The 19,606-nt window shown below is 44.8% G+C and overlaps 1 protein-coding gene across 1 annotated transcript in view; it reads left to right on the top strand.

The window, feature by feature from the left end:
- The window catches only part of LOC116982984 (hydrocephalus-inducing protein homolog), a 204,439-nt gene that overhangs the window by 88,224 nt on the left and 96,609 nt on the right, over positions 1-19,606 (top strand). Inside the window, exons 33-37 of the mRNA XM_033036517.1 lie at positions 1,898-2,133; positions 4,268-4,419; positions 5,433-5,619; positions 8,138-8,249; positions 11,412-11,672. Coding sequence (XP_032892408.1) covers positions 1,898-2,133; positions 4,268-4,419; positions 5,433-5,619; positions 8,138-8,249; positions 11,412-11,672 — 948 coding nt within the window. The remainder of the gene's footprint in view (positions 1-1,897; positions 2,134-4,267; positions 4,420-5,432; positions 5,620-8,137; positions 8,250-11,411; positions 11,673-19,606) is intronic.

Here is a 19,606-nt window from a genome sequence, read left to right as displayed (position 1 = left end):
GAGATTTTAAAAATCAAGTCTGTAATTTATCCCATCAGATAAAGCATAAAAATAAGTTTAATTTGACATCTAATTCACTTTCATATCTCAAGTATTTAAAAAGTTATGGCCATTTTCATACTCGGAAATGAGCATCTTGTTCCCTATTGATTTTCTATGGACATAACAAAAAAGTTGTGATCGTGAACAGTCAAAAGCCCATAACTTTCTTAAAAATTAAGAGAACTGAATGAAATTTTCAGTTATCATAGATTGAAGCATTCTGAAACAAATATAAAATAATCTTACTTGGATGACCTGAAATTAAAGCATATAATTAGTTAGTTACCTAATTGTAGCTAATTTCAGACTTCAATTACTAGATCTAAACATCTATCCATTTCTTAATAAATGATTAACATTTTTAAATAGCCTAAATGTCCAAATAATATTCACAAATAATTCACAATAAAACATGATTTTTAAATCTCATTTACATTAATTTATAGGCCAAATGGAAGGAATTCAGTGTTCAATTGCTGTAAATAAATGCCCATTTTAATCAGCTTTCCAGTGGGTCCCTGTGGAACGCGCTGGTTTAGAACGTTCACATTGCGGTAGATTTGTGCCTCAAATGCCGAGAAAAATACTGCGCGATATAGTGGGCCCAAATTGAGCTACTCGCAATATTAAATTTTGTATAAAGGGATCTTTAGAAGCCCTTTTGAATGTAAAAATATACAACCTACCTTCTGCTATTTTCTTTATGAGACCCTGCGGTTGCTGACGGTCGCGGGTTTAAAGATTGATTTTTAAACTACTATAACTATTATTCAAGGCCTTTAAACCTAATAATAGCTTTTGCGACGGGGTCTTCCAGCGATTTTTCGTTAATAATTAACTAGGCTGAACATTTTCGATTGGAACAGCTTAGAGAAAATCGCGTTTTAAACCCGCCCCCTCTAAACGGCGCCAAAATCGCGCACAACCTCAGCAGCAGACATTCAGCGACGCTTCAGGTAGGCTTTGCAACATACCTACTCACTGATGTTCATTGTCCTGGAATCCAGTAGTAATTATGTGGGATAAGGCTGCTCCATCTCTGTCATTCTGCCTTCTGCTGGATGTGTGCAAGTGAAGTTACAGAGGCAAGTGGAATGTTTGCTTTCAATTCAAGGTAGCTAAAAATACAATGTGTTGAAAATATTGCTACTTTTAGAGAAAACTGTTTAGTATGCATCATAAGTTCATTTCCAGGCTCTGAAATTTAGTTAGAATACATTGGCCTTTGAGATAATGCAGGGTCAATCACAAAACTGGAGGCACATCAGACTCCATTAGTCTGAAGAAGCATTTGATCCATCCATGTGACAAACCTATGATAACAGTTTACTATCTAATGGAATCCTAGACCACATGGTCCACTATTACTGCATCCATTCCTATGTCCCCTCTCGTGTATCTCTGCACCGTCGTCTGCACTATTCAGCCCCTCCCCTTTCTGCCTGTCTCTCTTGATCAGATTGCCTCTTTTTCAATGCCACTTTCTAGTTTGTACCAAATAATCTTTATATTTTCTAACAATTTTGTGAAATGTCTAGCAGATTACAGACCACAAAAATATGCAATTTACTGGAGTATGTTCTGTAATAGAAGGATTGGCGATGATCTTATCCCATTTGAAAAAAAGTTGGATTGAATTTGCTTGGGCCTTACCTCTCAGACAGGTCCGATGATTTTCTGGCTTGAACTTCAGTGTAGAAATGTCTACTGAGAGAAGGATATTGGTCTTGAACAATGCAAACATTAGGTTTAACCACCCCATTCCTGAGGAGATTTTTGTTGTCATTCTTACCCTATGCAAAACCTTGGGGATTTTTCTTTCATCATGTGTAATCAGTTGCATTTGCTTATCTAGATATTGTGGTGGATGACATTCCTTCCATCTTTGAGGAACATTTCATTTGCCAAAACATCAATCTTCACCAATGCTTGCAGACCGTGGAGACCAGTGGAATCTACATAGAGGATGAAAAGAAATTTCTCTTCCATAACGTTTATGTTGGAGATCAGGCTGAAGCCCGTTTCAGGATCATCAACGTAGGCAAAGTCAACGCGGATGTAGTGGTGTCCGTCAAGCCAATATCTAACAAGGTAAAGACTTACCAAAAGTAGTGATTGTGACTTACCAAAAGTAATGTACTTATTGGAGAGTAAGATTTTCTCACTGTAAGCTTCACTGTCCTTTACACAGAAAATATTCTTATAGAGATGTTATAGAGGTGTATAAAATCATGAGAGGAATAGATTGGGTAGATGCACAGAGCCTCTTGCCCAGAGTAGGGGAATCGAGGACCGGAACACATAGGTTTAAGGTGAAGGGGAAAACATTTAACAGGAATATGAGAGGTAAATGTTTCACACAAAGGTTTGGAACGAGCCGCCAGAGGAGGTAGTTGAGGTAGGGACTATTGCCACATTAAAGGAACAATTAGACATGTACATGGATAGGATAGGTTTAGAGGGATATGGGCCACAGGCAGGTGGGACTAGTGTAGCTGGAACATGTTGGCCGGAGTGGGTAAGTTGGGCCAATGGGCCTGTTTCCACACTGTTTGACTATGACTCTATGTTCATGTTATAGGAGCAGAATTGGGCCAATTGGCCCACCAAATCCACTTTGCCATTCAATCATGTCTGATGTATCTTTCCCTCTCAACCCCATTCTCTTGCCTTCTCCCCATAATCCCTAACACCTGTGCTAATCAAGAATCTATCAAACTCCACCTTAAAAATATCCACTGGCTTGGCCTCCACAATCTTCTGTGGCAATAAATTCCACAGATTTACCACCCTCTGACAAGAGAAATTCCTCCTCATCTCCTTCCCAAAGATGTGTCTTTTTATACTGAGGCTATGGCCTCTGGTCCTAAACTCTCCCACTAATGGAAACATCCTCTCCACATCCACTATCCTGGCCTTTCGATATTTGGTAAGTTTCAATGGTCCTCCCTCACTAATCTTCTAATCATCAGTGAGTACAGACCCAGTGCCGTCAAATGCTCATCATATGTTCACCCAATCATTCCTGGGATCTTTGTGGTAAACCTCCTCTGGACTCTCCAACACCAGCAGATCCTTCCTCAGATACAGGTGCCCACATCTACTCACAGTACTCCAGATGCAGTTTGGCCAATGCCTTATAAAGACTCAGCATTGCATCCCTGATTTTATATTCTATCCCTTTCAAAATAAATGCCAGCATTGCGTTCACCTTCCTTGCTACAAATTTGACTTGCAAATTAACTTTTTGTGAATCCTGCACCAGTACTCGCAAGTCCCTTTGCACCTCGGATTTTGGAATGCTCTCCCCATTTGGAAAATAGTCTACGCCTTTATTCCTACTACCAAAATGCATGACTCCACACTTTGCTATCTTGTATTCCATCTGCCACTTCTTTTCCCACTCCCCCATCCTGTCCATATCCTTCTGCAGACTCCTGGCTTTCTCTCCACTACCTGCCCCTCCACCTATCTTCGTATCATCTGCAAACTTGGCCACAAAGCCTTCGATTCCCTTATCCAAATCATTGATACACAACGTGAAGAGTAGCGACCCCTGCAGAACGCCAAGTTACTGGCAGCCAACCAGAAAAAGGCCCCTTTATTGCCACTCTTTGCCTTCTGCCTCACGTGCAGCACCTTATCAAAGGTCTTCTGAAAATCCAGATTAACCACATCCACTGACTATCCTTTATCTATCATGCTATTTACTTCCTCAAAGAATTCCATCAGGTTCGGCAGACAAGATCTTCCTTTCACAAAAACCATTCCAACTTCGGCCTGTTTTATCATGAGCTTCTATGTACTCAGAAACCTCATCCTTGATAATGGGCTCTCAAATCTTACTGACCACTGAAGTCAGGCTAACAGGTCTATAGTTTCCACTCTTCTGCTTCGCTCCCTTCATTCCATATACTCACCTTCCTGTATAGAAAAACCTGCTCTTTGGGTCCCTCTTAACTCTTTTCGCCCCTCTCACCTTGAAGCTATACCGTCTAGTTTTGGATTTCACTACCCTGGGAAAAGGTCTCTGACCTTATTTATGCCCTCATGATTTTCTGAACCTCCATAAAGTCACCCCTCAGCTGCCTATGTCCCTGGCAAAATAGTCCCAGCCGCGAGGTCTTTAGCTCCAATGTTTAGAGTTGCAGCAGTTCATTTAATATTTATAATACATTTTATTTATGACAATTTGAAGACCAAAATGTTTTGTTTTTGTTTGCAGATAGCAGCTCGGATTGTTGATATTTTTGAAGTGGAGCCTACCCGACTGAACGTCCCCAGTTATGGTCATAAATTTGTAGTGGTCAGGTTCACTCCTCCAACAATGCAGACTTATCAGTGTCTATTTGAAGCTATTGTGGAAGCAACATCTGGGTATGCCATAATTGAACAGAAATTACATAGTGTGGCGTCAGCAAAGATGCCTGGTTGATAATGACTACACCGTGGTAAGGTGAAGTCACATGAAACTGCTTATTTATACTGAGCCCGACAGTGACGAGAAGAAACTGGCAATCCCGGGCATATCCCGATGGTCCAGTCTTGGACTCACTAGCAATCTCAGGCTTTCCCTGGCAAAAAAAGTATTTGTTCCTCATGTGGGACTCACAGTCCCTTGTTGTCTTTGGGTAGGTGAGCAGGACGTGAGGGTCTTGGGCTTGTCCCGATAGCTCAGTCTTGACTTCAAAAAGGATACGCTGGCAGTGTGGCGCTTGTCCCGGCAGCCCAGTCTTTCTAAAGACTGCAAAGGGAAACAAAGCAAGTCTGACCCTACCCTCCCCTCCCCTCCCCTCCCCTCCCCTCTCCCCTCTCCCCTCTCCCCTCTCCCCTCTCCCCTCTCCCCTCTCCCCTCTCCCCTCTCCCCTCTCCCCTCTCCCCTCTCCCCTCTCCCCTCTCCCCTCTCCCCTCTCCCCTCTCCCCTCTCCCCTCTCCCCTCTCCCCTCTCCCCTCTCCCCTCTCCCCTCTCCCTCTCCCCTCTCCCCTCTCCCCTCTCCCCTCTCCCCTCTCCCTCTCCCCTCTCCCCTCTCCCCTCTCCCCTCTCCCCTCTCCCCTCTCCCCTCTCCCCTCTCCCTCGTCCCTCTCCCTCTCCCCTCTCTCCTCTCTCCTCCTCTCCCCTCTCTCCTCCCCTCTTATCTTCTCCCCTCTTATCTTCTCCCCTCTCCCTTCTCCTCACATCCTCTCCCATCCTCCCCTCTTATCTTCTCCCCTCTCCCTTCTCCTCACATCCTCTCCCATCTTCTCCCCTCCCTTCCCCTCCTCTCACCTCCTTTCCCCTCCCCACCCACTTCCCCCAAAAAATTATGATATTAAAGAGAGTAAAAAAAAGAGAAATCTGAATGTATTTTCCAATTGAAAAATTGCATCCTCTTACCATCCTTCTTTTGTAGTTTACCGAAGAGCAAATCGCTGGCGTTTGATATTGTTGGGGATGGCAACCTGCCAAGGATTAATATCCTTCGGCCTCTTCTGCGTAATACGATGGGACATCCTTTGCTTATATACTCACGTTTACTGTTGGGTCAAACAGAGAAGCTACCTATTGTCCTGAAAAATGATGGTACCTTACCTGCACAGGTAAATAGTGAACTCCCCGATTGAATATTCAATGGTAAAGCACATTAGTATTGACACAGAAATATGTCTACTGTTTTCAATGTACCTCACATTTGCTTGGTTATTTTCTACAAAATAGTTTAATTATTGAACAGAATCAGGCGCTGATGTTAATCGCCTCAGTCTTAACACCAATGTCAAAGAATTGATCTGTGGGTTGCCTCTCGGTGACCAGCAGTATGAAAATGTTGTCCTTAGATTGAAGGTAGAATTGAAGGTTAAATAATAGTTGAAGATAGCTGGAAGAATAAGGTGGCGCACCGATATAGTTGCTGCCTAACAGCACCAGAGACCTGGGTTTGATCCTGCCAACAGGATTTTAATTCACTCTTCTGCAAACCACTGCCAATGTTGCTTGAAGTAATATAATGGCAGACTTTTTAAGAGTTCTACCTTTTAGGCACAGTTTACAATCTGGATGAGCCCTATTGTACGCTTTTATGAAGATGAGAATTAAGAGCAGGAGTAAGCCCCTCAGCCTTACAGGCCACTCCGGCATTTAATAAAATGATTGCTGATCTGATTGCAAAACTCAAATCTGCATTCCATCCTATCCGTGGCCACTTTTCACACCCTTATCAAAAACCTATCCACCTCTTTTTTAATATTCGAAGGCTCTGCTTTCACTACCCTATGTTCAACTGACTCGCAAACATTCCAGTAAAAAAGTTACATCAACTGTGTCCTATCATAGGCAATGCCTTATTTTTAAGCAGATGCACAATTTCATGAGTAGATTTTGTCTACCTGGAGTGGCAAAGTATAATCGGGGTCATAGATAAGTGGCTATCGTTGAGGTTGATTTAGTTTGGAACCTAACACATTCCTCAATCGTATTAATTGGAGTTTGATTCAATGATATGTGATAATCTTCCCCTGATATCAGAATGCATCTGAGGCTGGAGGGTAAAGGCATAAAAGTAACCTCAAGACAACTGTACTAGCTAATGTCCATATGCCAATCCATCCAATTTAGTGGATCAGTCAATGTGTGACAATGATCTTTATGTCTATCTCCTGCAACAGATGGTTTGGTGAAAACACAGTTTATTACAACAGCTGTGGTCGTTGTGCAAAGTATGTGCATTCATCCATGCAAGCTAGAATTAATAATCCTTCTAATGGAGAATCACGATATTTTATGCGTGGAATAGAAAAAGCTGCATGGATGGGGCACCTTGAGATGGGATGATGGCATTGTGACAAGTACATTGCTGCTCCCTCGAAACTCATGATATCCAAATTTATGGAGATGAGTACAGTTAACAATATCCAGACACTTGGCACAGTTGCCCCAAACCCTACAGAGAATTATTATACTTAGCAGTCGTGCAAGGCAGTCTGAAGAGGCTGTTTGGAGACAACCTGTGTTTGAAAGACACTCTTTGGTGATCAAGATAACGTTTCAAAAACTGTGAATCTAACTTGGATACAGCATTGCAAAGATACATTGTAAGTTGTTGCTAGACACAAAATACAGGAATAGTGGTACGGATAACATCTTTGAAGAGAAGAAATGGGTGATGTTTCGGGTCGAGACCCTTCTTCAGACTGAAGTTGTTGCCTTGCATTATATCTATTATTTAATGGGTCATAGTAAATAATCATGGATAAAGAAGTTCAGGATTTTGTTATTATAATTCAGTGGAAGTTGAAGTGAGGGACATTTAGTTTTTAAGCAATTAATTTGGGGAACTGTCCATCATTAATTATGAATGGGAAGACCATTGAGAAGTTAGTGGGGATTTGCTGAGGCTCTGAAAAAGTGTAGACTCAAACTAAGAGAACTCGGGGAATCTATTATTAATTTGTAATGTTAAATGTCAGAATTTAAAAGTTTTGAACCAAGGAGTGCACACTCTTTGAATGCTTGTCAAAGACAAGAGAGTTTCTGCGTACATCTCTTCCTCATTTTATGCATGAACAAAATGAAGAAGAAATGTAGACATTGGCCAGATATTTCTCATCCCTCAATGAAATTTAACTTTGATTTTCAATATTTGGCTGGCACTACATTTTGTGATATATGCATTTTGAACAAAAATATTTGTGCAATTTTAATTGATTTGTGCCTCTATAAGAAACAGCATGCCTTGCTATTCATTTGCAAAACCTTTATACTACTTTTATTATTAGACATTCTATTGATACCTGTTTAAGAAGGAACTGCAGATGCTGGAAAATCGAAGGTACACAAAAATGCTGGAGAAACTCAGCGGGTGCAGCAGCATCTATGGAGCGAAGGAAATAGGCAAGGTTTCGGGCCGAAACTTTGCCTATTTCCTTCGCTCCATAGATGCTGCTGCACCCGCTGAGTTTTTCCAGCATTTTTGTGTACCTTCTATTGATACCTGTTGGCTAATTTGTTTTCTCAGAAAACGATGGAGGGAGGACATTTAAAAATGTCCAAGCATGTGTATATCTCTTGGTTTGTCGATCATACTCAAATAAACTGTGTGCTGGGTGTTTTTCATGACAGGTATCGATCAATCTTTCTGATGAGCATGGAGTATTTTCTCTCAAGCAATGTATTGGTACTGTATGTCTCTATCCTAAAGACCATTACATCAAAGAAAAGGACCCAAGCAGAGGTAACAACCAGAATCTAACAATAAAGTCAAACAATAAAAATATCAATAAAACTGAAGCTGGTGGAAATCTAGAATTAGATAAAAATGGAAATCAAACTTTTCTTGAGTTGCAGAGAGGGGAAGACAGAAGGAAAAGTGTCTGGGATGAGATACAAAGAGAGAGAGATTGCATGATAACTATAAAGGATGGAGCAGGCTGAAACATTATTGAATGAAAGAGGCACATCTGAAAGACGCGTAAATAGAGATCTGAAATACCAAACGACCAAAGGACAAAAATATATATGAGATACAAAACTAGTATAGCTGATTAACTGAAACTGTCTGATTTACTGTTAAGTTCTTGATAGTTCCATTATGTCACCGACAAGCAATGGTGCTGTTCCTCAATTAACTTAACTGGAGCTGTGTGTGAGGCAAGTCTGAGAGGTCAGAGTGAGAGTGGAATGGAGAACTTTAAATGACAGGCGCTTGGAAGTTCAGGGTCATCATTGTGGACTGCATGCAAAGTGGTCACCCAATATGTTTTTGATCCCCCCCAGTGTAGGGGAGACCACACTGTGAGTGATAAACCACACAAAACTGGAAACGAGATAAAGAAATCCATATTTCATCTCAAAGTATAATTTGGGCTCTTGGAGAGAGGGAGGAGGTAAGAGGGCGGGTAATGCATTGGGTGGATACCATGAGAAAGGGAGTGTTGGTGCAGATAAAAGATTGGACCCCTCTTCAGTTGAAGCTTCCTCAGGGAATTGAAAGTAGAGAGGGGGAGACAATGTGTCCTGCCAAGATATATCCATTGAATGGAGAGACTGGCTGGATGGGCACTGAGGACGAGGAATGGATTTGTGTTCTGGGTGAGAACAGGAAATGAAACAAACACGCTTGTCAACTATGATGGAAGTAAAACCACGACTGAGGGAAAAAGTGAGATTTCTGAGACGCACTGGTGCATTAGATGAATTCATCAGAATAGATGAGCTGGACACTGAGAAATTGGAGAATGAAATAGAATTCTGGGTGAAGTAACAGTCATGGTAGTTCTGGAAGTCTGTAGTTGCCCACCTGTGCCATGAAGTACAGATAATGAAGTTGGGAAGTGAATGGTTTACATAGGCATAATTATCTGTGTGAGTTGTGACAGTGTTCTAATTACTTCTGTGATGTACTGTGGTCTGGTTAAATATGCATCCCCAGTTAGGTCAGTTTCCATTCAGAAGATATTCCGGTTTAGTTATGAGTTTATTCTGAGTGGGTGCTTTGTATTCCTGTTGCATGGGTTTGTTGAGGATTCAAATTAGGTTGGGAGTTTCTTATGGGACCATGGTCTGCCTCTCGCTCTTATGGGATGGGCACTGATTATAAATGGGTCGTAAGTGTTTATTTCAGTTTGGGCCGTGATTGAGTTTAGATAGGTTCAGGTTTAATTGATGAACTTTTGGCTGAGTTGACCATTAGATATGCGATTAGATATAGGTTTGTTCTTTGCATTATGGGAATGAATGTTTCCTAGATGTACTGGGAGTAGATGCACAGTGGCTGCCTTGACCCTGGATGTACTGGCAATGGGTGCATAGCCACAGCGGTTGGCTGGCTGAGGTTATTGTTAATTTGGGTGGTGGGGGGGAGGGGGGTTTCTAATTGGTTTAGAATTTGTCTTCATTAGTTTCAGGTGGGATTTTGTTTTAATGGGAGATGGTGGTGGTTTAGTTGGAGAAGATTGTTTTACAACTTTGATGCGTGTTGTTTAGGATGTTAACCAGTTGTCGTATTAATATTGTACATATTTGCCTGGCATAATTATTAATATTGGAAACTGCAATTACATTATTTTGAGGATTCTGAACACTCCAAATAGGTCTGTACTTCATTCTTGGCTATGAATTCATTTTCAGCATGATGATTCATGGTCTGTAGAACCTTGAGTATTGATCAGATGAGTTGGATTCCCATGTGCCAGTGGGGGGTGGTGGGGTGGGGTGGGTGGGGTTGGGGGTGGTGGATCCAAATTTGTGGAATTAAACAACTCTAAAATGAAAGCTACTGTCAGAACAGAGACAAGTAAATTATCAGACTGCTAGAACAACTCAATGTTATTCAAAGAACAAATCTGCCATCCTTATCTTCTCAAGCCAAGTGTGACGTGAGACCACCAAGATGGTTAGTATTTCCCAATCCACTCAAATGGCCTGGAAACTCCCTCATTATAGATAATAAACATTCACTTTACCATTGACATCCCCATCCCTTGAATATATAAAATTAGAAGTCAGGAAGCCACTTTTTCAACAGGTCATTTTATTTTCCTCATGCACTGTCACTGTAAGCAACATTACCGGGACCTCCAAACTCCAACCCTGCGCACAGTAGAAAAGATAAATTATTGCCAAGGAACTTCCTCCAACTAATGACACTGATATTGAAGGCAGGACTCACCGAGCAAGAAGCCAGTGAGTATTGGCAGTAATCATTCTGTTTGAAAGCCCAGTTTCCTGCTCTTCTAAGATTCCTTATGGTAACTAGATTTAAAGATGCTCAGAGCTGCTGGATAAATTTACAGGCCACCTCACCACCAATTTTCCACTGCTGTTACTATTTTTCAGTCAATTGTGCTGTCTTTGCATTGATTTTACCTGCAGCTTCCAAAGAGGCAAACCAATTTATTTCCCATTGGCACAAATATCAGTGACAACAAGTCCTCGACTGGATTATCTTTGTTTTTTTAAATACATTTCCCACAATTTGTGTTTTACTGGCAAGGCCAGCATTTATTGCTGGTGAGCCACCATCTCGAGTGACTGCAGTCCTTCTGGTGACGGTACTCCTACAGTTCTGTGGGGCAGGGTGTTCCAGGATTTAGAGCCAGCAACGTTGAAGGACTGCTAATGTATTTCCAAATTGTGTTAGTGTGCAGCATGAAGGGGTACCTAGAAGTGGGGATCTTCCCATGCACCTGCTGTCCTTGTTGTTCTTGGTGGGAGATGCTGCAGCTTTGGGAGGTACTGTGGAAGAAGCCAAAGTTAATACTTAGTGCACTGTACTTCTAAGCCATTCTATTACGTTATGCATAATTCAGTGCATTATATATATATTAGAAAGCAGTTGACATTTTTTGACAAAATACTATTATGGCCACAAAACTAATTTTATACTTTTACACAGTAAGGGAAAGTTGCATGCTCACAATTAACCTCAACAGTGGCGAAGAGGTAACATTTGACGTTGCATTCCAACCAACCATGATTCAACGTTTAGAAGGAACAGTCTTCCTTACCATATTCAATAACCAATATGAGGACACCATTATAAATTTGGTTGGTGAGGGGTACCAGGATGACATTACTCTTGACAATATCCATGGACTATTGCGAAATGGTGGAGAAGAAAACATTGCAACATTTCTGGAAGATAAAGAAATCGAAGGTGAGAGACTCATTACAATTACTGCAACATTGGGTAAATTCCAGATTAATGCAAACTATCATAGTGCTTCGGGGTTTCTGTTGATTTCATGGTGATTTCCTCATTAGAATCTTCTGCTGTGTTTCAATTAAATTTATCTGCTGTTGAATTGTTTAGGTAACACAAAATTATGGTGCAAACTTGCACTTTTGTTGCGCTTTCTCAGTGAATAGACACTAGACAATAGGTGCAGGAGTAGGCCATTCGGCCTTTTGAGCCAGCACCGCCATTCTATATGATCATGGCTGATCATCCACAATCAGTTCCCCGTTCCAGCCTTCTCCCCATATACCCTGATTCCGCTATTTTTAAGAACCCTATCAAGATCTCTCTTGAAAGTATCCAGCGAACCGGCCTCCACCGCCCTCTGAGGCAGAGAATTCCACAGACTTACAACTCTCTGTGTGGAAAAAGCGTTTCCTCATCTCCGTTCTAAATGCCTTACCTCTTACTCTTAAACTGTGGCCCCTCGTTCTGAACTCCCCCAACATGGGGAACATGTTTCCTGCCTCTAGCGTGTCCAAACCCTTAATAATCTTATATGTTTCAATGAGATACCCTCTCATCCTTATAAATTCCAGAGTTTACAAGCCCAGCTGCTCGATTCTCTAATGGAATCAAGGGATATGGGGAGAAAGCCAGAATGGGGTACTGATTTTGGATGATCAGTCATGATCATATTGAATTATGGTGCTTGGTCTAAGCGACGAATAACCTACTTCTGCATCTATTTTCTATGTTTCGATGTTTCAATTACCTGTAGACCAACCATCCCTGCCCCTCAGCTGGTCCTGAAAGGCAAAGGTTATGGTGAGGGTAGGCCAACGGGTCTATTACTCTAAAGATACAAATTATTCAAATTATTCAAATATCATCACAACCTAAAATTCCTTAAGCAACTATAGAATCATCAACTATAGAGCAGATGGAGGCTATGCAACCCACCATGTTCATGCTGACTAAATAGGAGCTGCTTGGATATTTCTAACATCATCATTCTTGATCCACATATTCATAATTTATGGCTCTACAAGTGTGCAGACTGATCCATTTTAAAATATGTTGAGGCTTGCTGATCTACCATTCAGTTGGACTGTCTGCTACAGACTCCCATATTGAAAAAAAATGACGATCTCTACTCATTAAATCTTTAAGTTGAATCTTTTCCCTACTTTATTCACCTCGCCCAAGGGAAATAGGTTTTACTCTCTGCCATATTTCATCCACCTTAATCAAGTTTTCCCTCGCTCTTCTTTATTCCAGGGAAAGCATCTCAAGTCTGCCACATAACTTCTGTTTTCTAGCCCTTGCAACTCCTTTGCAAATCTTTCTGTACCCTCAGTTATGCCACATCCTGCCTTTGGTGTGATACAAACTTAACGCGTTACTCCAACTGTGGGTGAAATAGTGTTTTGTGCAATTCTAGAATCACAGCTGTGCTCTTACATTCTGTTGCTTATCCATAAAGAGCTAGCATCTCACGTGTATGTATCCACCTTGTTTATCTGTTATGAAATAAATAGATCCTACCATGTATTGTGCATTCCATTGCTTTGTTTGCTTTCTCTAAAAATGCCCCACACTTCTTTAGGCAGATTTTCTTCTGTCATTTACTTGCCAACCTGAGCAATCCACGGATATCTTTCCACCACCTTCCTCACGATTAGCCACACTGTCCATTGTCATTTTATGTGCAAGTTTTTGAATCATAGCCCCATTATTAAAGATATTAGACAATTAACTTATCCTCTTTCCACAGTATTCACACGCAATATATCACACACTTTCTCTAATGTTCTTGTTGCCTTTGGCAGAGTATTCCCTTTGAATTATATAGCCAGCTTCCATCAGTATACTCAATGTATGTTTGTTTTAGACTCAGGTAGTCGCTCTTCTTTGTAATCCTCTTTAATGCGACACATCTACAAAACATCTTCAATTACAATTTTACCAGCATTCTACATGCTCCTCCCCACCCAAATTCCATCTTCGTTTCTAAGATCTTTCTACATATCTGCTTAGTTTTCTTTCTTAATTAAATAATTCATTGCATTATTCAAGTCAAGTTTATTTGTCACATACACATACAAGATGTGCAGTGAAATGAAAGTGGCAATGCTTGCGGATTGTGCAAAAAACTACAGAACAGAATAGATCAGAATCAGTATTTGTGTTAGAAAAAAACCCTGCAATTTAAAAAAGACACAGCACAACAGTAAATTGGTACAGTAAATTAGTCCCTGGTGAGATAAGAGTTTACAGTCCTAATGGCCTGAGGGAAGAAACTCCGTCTCATCCTCTCTGTTTTCACAGCATGACAGCGGAGACCGTAGCAGCTGGAACAGTCCGTTGCTGGGGTGGTAGTGGTCCCCCATAATGTTGCTGGCTCTGGATCTGCACATTCTGATGTATAGTTCCTGCAGGGGGGCGAGTGTAGTTCCCATAGAGCGTTCGACCGAACGCACTACTCTCTGCAGAGCCTTCTTGTCCTGGGCAGAGTAGTTCCCAAACCAGATTGTGATGTTGCTGGACAAGATGCTTTCTACAGCCCCTGAGCAGAAGCACTGAAGGATCCTCAGAGAGACTCTGAATTTCCTCAGCTGCCTGAGGTGGTAAAGACTCTGCCTTGCCTTACTCACCAGTTCGGCAGCGTGTGATGTCCATGTCAGATCCTCTGTGATGTGGACTCCCAGGTATTTAAAGTAGCTCACCCTGTTCACAGTAGCCCCATTTATCTCCAGAGGCGTATACGTCCTCGGATCTTGTGCCCTTCTAAAGTCCACAATCTGCTCCTTAGTTTTTATGACATTCAAGAGGAGGCTGTTGTCCTGACACCAGAGTGCCAGATCAGCCACCTCCTCCTGGTAGGCCTTCGCATTCTTATTGGAGATCAGGCCCACCACCACAGTGTCATCAGCAAACTTGATTATAGAGTTGGGACAGCATGTTGCTGAGTGCATCTGGATTTCAGATACTCAATGTAGAGAACTTGATCCTAGCCTGTCTTTGTCCTTTTCCAATAGTGGTAAAAAAAATGTTCTCTCCCTCTCCCCCTCCTCCCACCCCTCACCCTCACCCTCACCCTCCCCGTCTCTTTCTCACTCTCTCTCTCTTTCCCTTTCTCGCTGTCTCTTTCTCACTCTCTCCCTCACTCTCTCTCGTCCTCACTCTCTCTCTCTTTCTCTCTCTCTTCCTCACTCTCTCTCTTTCTCTCCCTCTTCCTCACTCTTTCACTCTCTCTTTCTCCCTCTCTCTCATTCTTTGTTCAAGTGGCCAACCAACAGTAATAATGCTGGGAATTGGCCACTCCCGGCCTGTCAGCCAGTTAAATGGATCAAAGTAACACCCTACGGGATAGGGTGCTGTCACAACATATAAAATTGTAGTGTAGATGGGTTATGCATGCAACCTATAATGTAGTTACCTCATCACCACTAACCACGCCCCATCATATTAGTATAACTGTAGTATCCTCCCTTTGTTCCCCCCACTAGGTTCCAGTACGCCTGAAGGCTGGATGCAGTCAGTGCTGGGACGTGTGTGCCATGTGCTATATTAAACTCACAGTAAAGCTTACAGTGTGTCAGTAATCGCTCCTTTACATGGCGTCAGAAGTTTAAAACTCGCGTTTCCCGTTTACCGGTTTTCATTTATTTAGTCCCCGTTAGTGCCCAGTGTTGGGTTTCCCTTGACATGGCATCCTCATGCCGAAAGCCATCTCCCCTTGTCTTCGACGCTGACATTGCGGAGCGATGGTCGACTTTTGTGATGGACTACACTCACTACGTCAATATTGCGCACCGGAACGACCCAGCCGCGGTCAAAGCATCACTCTTGCTCAACCTGGCCGGTCCCGACGCAATGAAGAGAGCTCAAGCCTTTGTCTACGAACCAGCGGTCCTGGATGACAACGACCAACCGGTCGAGCCAGCTGAATCGGCCGACGACCCGGTATGTCTTTTGCGCAAATTCGCGGAGATATGTGACCTGCCCTCCAACCGTATACTGGAGCGGGCCAGGTTCTTCTCACGCAAGCAACAGCCGGATGAACCTGTTGAATGCTTCATCGCCGACCTGCGGCACCTTGCCCAGCGGTGCCGTTTTGAAACCATGCGCGACCAGCTCACCAGAGACATTCTCGTCACCGGTATGATCGATCAGAAGCTGCGTGCCGACCTGCTGCAACGGCCTGACCTAACCCTGACTCAGGCAATGCATGCGTGCCGCATTGCCGAAGTGGTCACCCCTCCTCATGGACAGAGGGGGTCTGACAACCGAGCCATAAATTTAACTGGTGTTGCTGGACAACGACGGATGAAGGACAACTTTCGCACTCCACCGCGGCCCGTTCGTACACCCCGGGACCCGAGATCTCAAAAGTGTCCTAACTGCAACTACGTGCACTCCTCAGAATCACAGTGCCCAGCCCTTGGGAGGACCTGCAATTTCTGCGGGAGAAGAAACCATTTTGCAGCTGCCTGCCGGTCCCGTGGGAAAGTGCCCTCAGCTCCCAGACAACTCCTAAACAACCTTCTGCAAGTTGATAGCGAGATGGATTCTCAGCCCTCTGTTGACGCTGCCCCCGACTCTGAGCTCAGCTTTTCCACGGGAGATGTAAGTATTTACACTCTCCTCCACAGCCGATCTCGCCTCCCCGATCCTTCTGTGAACATAACTGTAAACAATAAGTCCTTCTCTGCTAAACTTGACACGGGGGCGAAAGTGAACGTAATGTCAACAAAGCTGTTCCACCAGATAAGGAATAATGAGCTGCTGATTGCAGACCGCTCTGTTTTGCGTGCCTATGGGGGAGAGGAACTAACACCTGTGGGGAGGGCGACTTTCCACTGCGTGCTGCAGAAATCTTCCCAGGACCTGTCTTTCTTCATTCTGGACAGTGACTGTGTGACGTTGCTTAGCAACCAGGCCTGCCAGGATCTTGGTCTGGTGTCGTTTGACCCTACGGTCCACGAGGTGCAAGCTGTGATGGATCCACTATCTGAATACCCAGACCTGTTTGACGACAAGTTGGGGAAGCTGCCGGTGGTGTACAAGATCGCGACTGACCCATCTGTGGTGCCTGTGATCCGTCCACCCCACAGAGTGTGTTTTGCCATGAAGGGCAAGGTGGAGAATATGCTGAAGGACATGGTCAACATGGGAGTGCTGGAGGCTGTCAGCAATCCAACCGAATGGGTCTCCACCATGGTCGCCACGTTGAAGAAAGGAAAAAATGAGATACGGGTATGCATCAACCCTAAGGACTTGAATATGGCGATTAAACGGCCCCACTACCCCATGAGGACTGTCGAAGATGTTGCCGCCCAGGTGGGACAAGCCACTGTGTTCTCCGTCCTCGATGCCAGAAGTTCGTTTTGGCAGATACCACTGGACAAACGCTCCACGGACCTGACCACGTTCAGCACGCCCTTCGGCAGGTTTAAGTTTTTACGGATGCCGTTCGGCATCAACTCTGCCAGCAAGGTATTTCAGCGTTCAATGGAACAATTATTTGCAGGTCTGCCCTGCGCGATTATTGTGGATGACATTCTGGTCTATGGGAGGGATGTGGCCGAACATGACCACAACCTCCGGCGGATTTTGGACCGTGCTCGGCAGATAAATTTGAAGCTCAATCGGTCAAAGTGCAAGTTCCGGGTGCCTGAGGTCACATACGTCGGCCACATTTTCACGGCCCAAGGGTTGAAGCCAGACCCGCAAAAGACCAGCGCCATCTCAGAGCTGCCCACCCCGACAGACGTTGTCAGTCTGCAGCGTTTCCTGGGTATGGTGAATTACCTGGGGAAGTTTATCCCCGACCTCAGCGAGTTGAGCGCACCCCTGAGACAGCTCACAAAGAAGGACATTGCCTGGGCATGGTTTCCACACCACCAGCAGGCGTTTGACCTGCTAAAGACGAGGCTGGTCAGCACACCTACCCTGAAGTTTTTTGATCTGCTGCGTCCGATCGTGGTCACTTGCGACGCCTCTCGATTTGGTCTGGGTGCTGCCTGCCTGCAACCCCACGCGGATGACTTGCTGCTGCCTATCTCCTATGCCTCTCGGACCATGACGGACACAGAGCAGCGCTATGCTCAGTTAGAGAAGGAGCTGCTGGCGGTGGTTTTCGCGTGTTCGAAGTTTAAGGACTTCTTATTCGGCACCAGGTTCACCGTTGAGATGGATCACCAGCCACTGGTAACGATACTTAACAAGCCCATACACTGTGCTCCAGCCAGGCTCCAGCGGATGATGCTGCAGCTACAGCGCTTTGACTTTAAAATCGTATATAAGAGGGGCACCGAGATGCATGTGGCTGATGCACTGTCCCGGGCCCCCCGGGCCTCCTGCGTCCAGCACCCCTTCGAGCAGTCGGACTTACAGGTACTGAACGTTAACGTCGTCCCTTCTCATCAGCTGCAGTGCTTGGTTGAACATACCGCAAACGACCCCGACCTGCAGCAGCTTGCTGCTGTCATCAAGCGCGGGTGGCCCACCAAACGGAATTCGTTGCCTGCCAGCGTCCACCCCTATTTTTTGGTCCGCGATGAGTTAGTTCTCCGTGACGGTATTATTATCAAAGGACACAAAATTGTCATCCCGGCCTCGCTGCGTGGCTTGTATTTTGATGCCGCCCACATGAGTCATCCCGGGGCAGATGCCACTATCTCACATGCCCAGGAACAGTACTACTGGCCGGCCATGGCTAAATACATCCAGGCCAGGGTGGATTCCTGTCCAGACTGTCACTCGCTTGCCCCGCATCAGCAAAGACAGCCACTTTTGCAGCAGCCTGCCCCTGACATGCCCTGGTCTTCTCTGGCGGCCGATATCTTCGACTGGCGTGGGAGGCAATACCTTGTGCTAGTAGACTCTTACTCGAATTGGTTCGAGGTGGACCTCCTCCCTGCCATCACCTCCGAGATGGTGATCAGCAAGCTTCGCCGCCACTTTGCCACGTTTGGCTCCCCTGTCCGGCTGCAGACAGACAACGGTCGCCAGTTCACCAGCGCCGAGTTTCGAGCGTTTGCCACAAAGTGGAACTTTAATCATTTCACTAGCAGCCCGGAGTACCCGCAAAGCAATGGTCTGGCTGAACGGGCGGTCCGCAGCGCTAAGCACCTGCTTGAACAAACCCGCCTCTCGAACGGGGATTTGTATCAGGGTCTCCTGAACCTTCGGAACATTTCCAGAGACAGTACCATGGGATGCCCTGCCCAGCGACTCATGTCCCGAGTTGTCCGCCCTCCGATGCCTATTGCCCAGCAGTCCCTGATGCCTAAAGTCCTGCAGCCTGCTGATGTCCAGAAACGTATTGCCCAGAAGCACGAGATCCAGCGACGATCGCATGATAAATCCTGCCGCCCTCTTTCGCCACTGATGCCTGGACAGGTCGTCCGTTTGCAGACGCCCACCGGCTACTCCCGACTTGCCACCGTCGTCGGGTTTGACAGCGCGCCACGGTCCTACCTCGTGGATTTCGAAGGGACTGTATACCGACGCAGCCGCCAGCACCTGTTGGCGGTTAACGAGCCCAAACCACCTCCTGCGATTCCGTATACCCCTCCATCGCGTGTCGAGCCTTCCTCCACTAACGTACCATCTGCTCCCTGCATGCCACGATCGGTCCTTTTGCCTCGGGTAGCCCCCCCTGCTCCTCCCGGGTTTGCTCCCCAGGCTCTGTTGTCCCCTGCAAGGTCTTCTCTCTCTCCAACTTCAGCTCGTTCTACCCCTTCATTCTCACCTGGCTCTCCTGTGCCTCTCCGTTCCCCCTTCAAGCTGGGTTCCCCACCCATCTTCTCTCCCCCTCCTGTTTCTGTTCCTGTCCCTCCTCCTATTCTTTCGGGCGGGGAGGGTGAAGGTGCTGTGCGCACTCGCTCGGGTCGTATTGTAAA

The sequence above is a fragment of the Amblyraja radiata genome, chromosome 17, assembly GCF_010909765.2.
Source record: "Amblyraja radiata isolate CabotCenter1 chromosome 17, sAmbRad1.1.pri, whole genome shotgun sequence".
Lineage (NCBI taxonomy): Eukaryota > Metazoa > Chordata > Chondrichthyes > Rajiformes > Rajidae > Amblyraja > Amblyraja radiata.
This window is presented reverse-complemented; position numbering and strand designations above follow the sequence as displayed.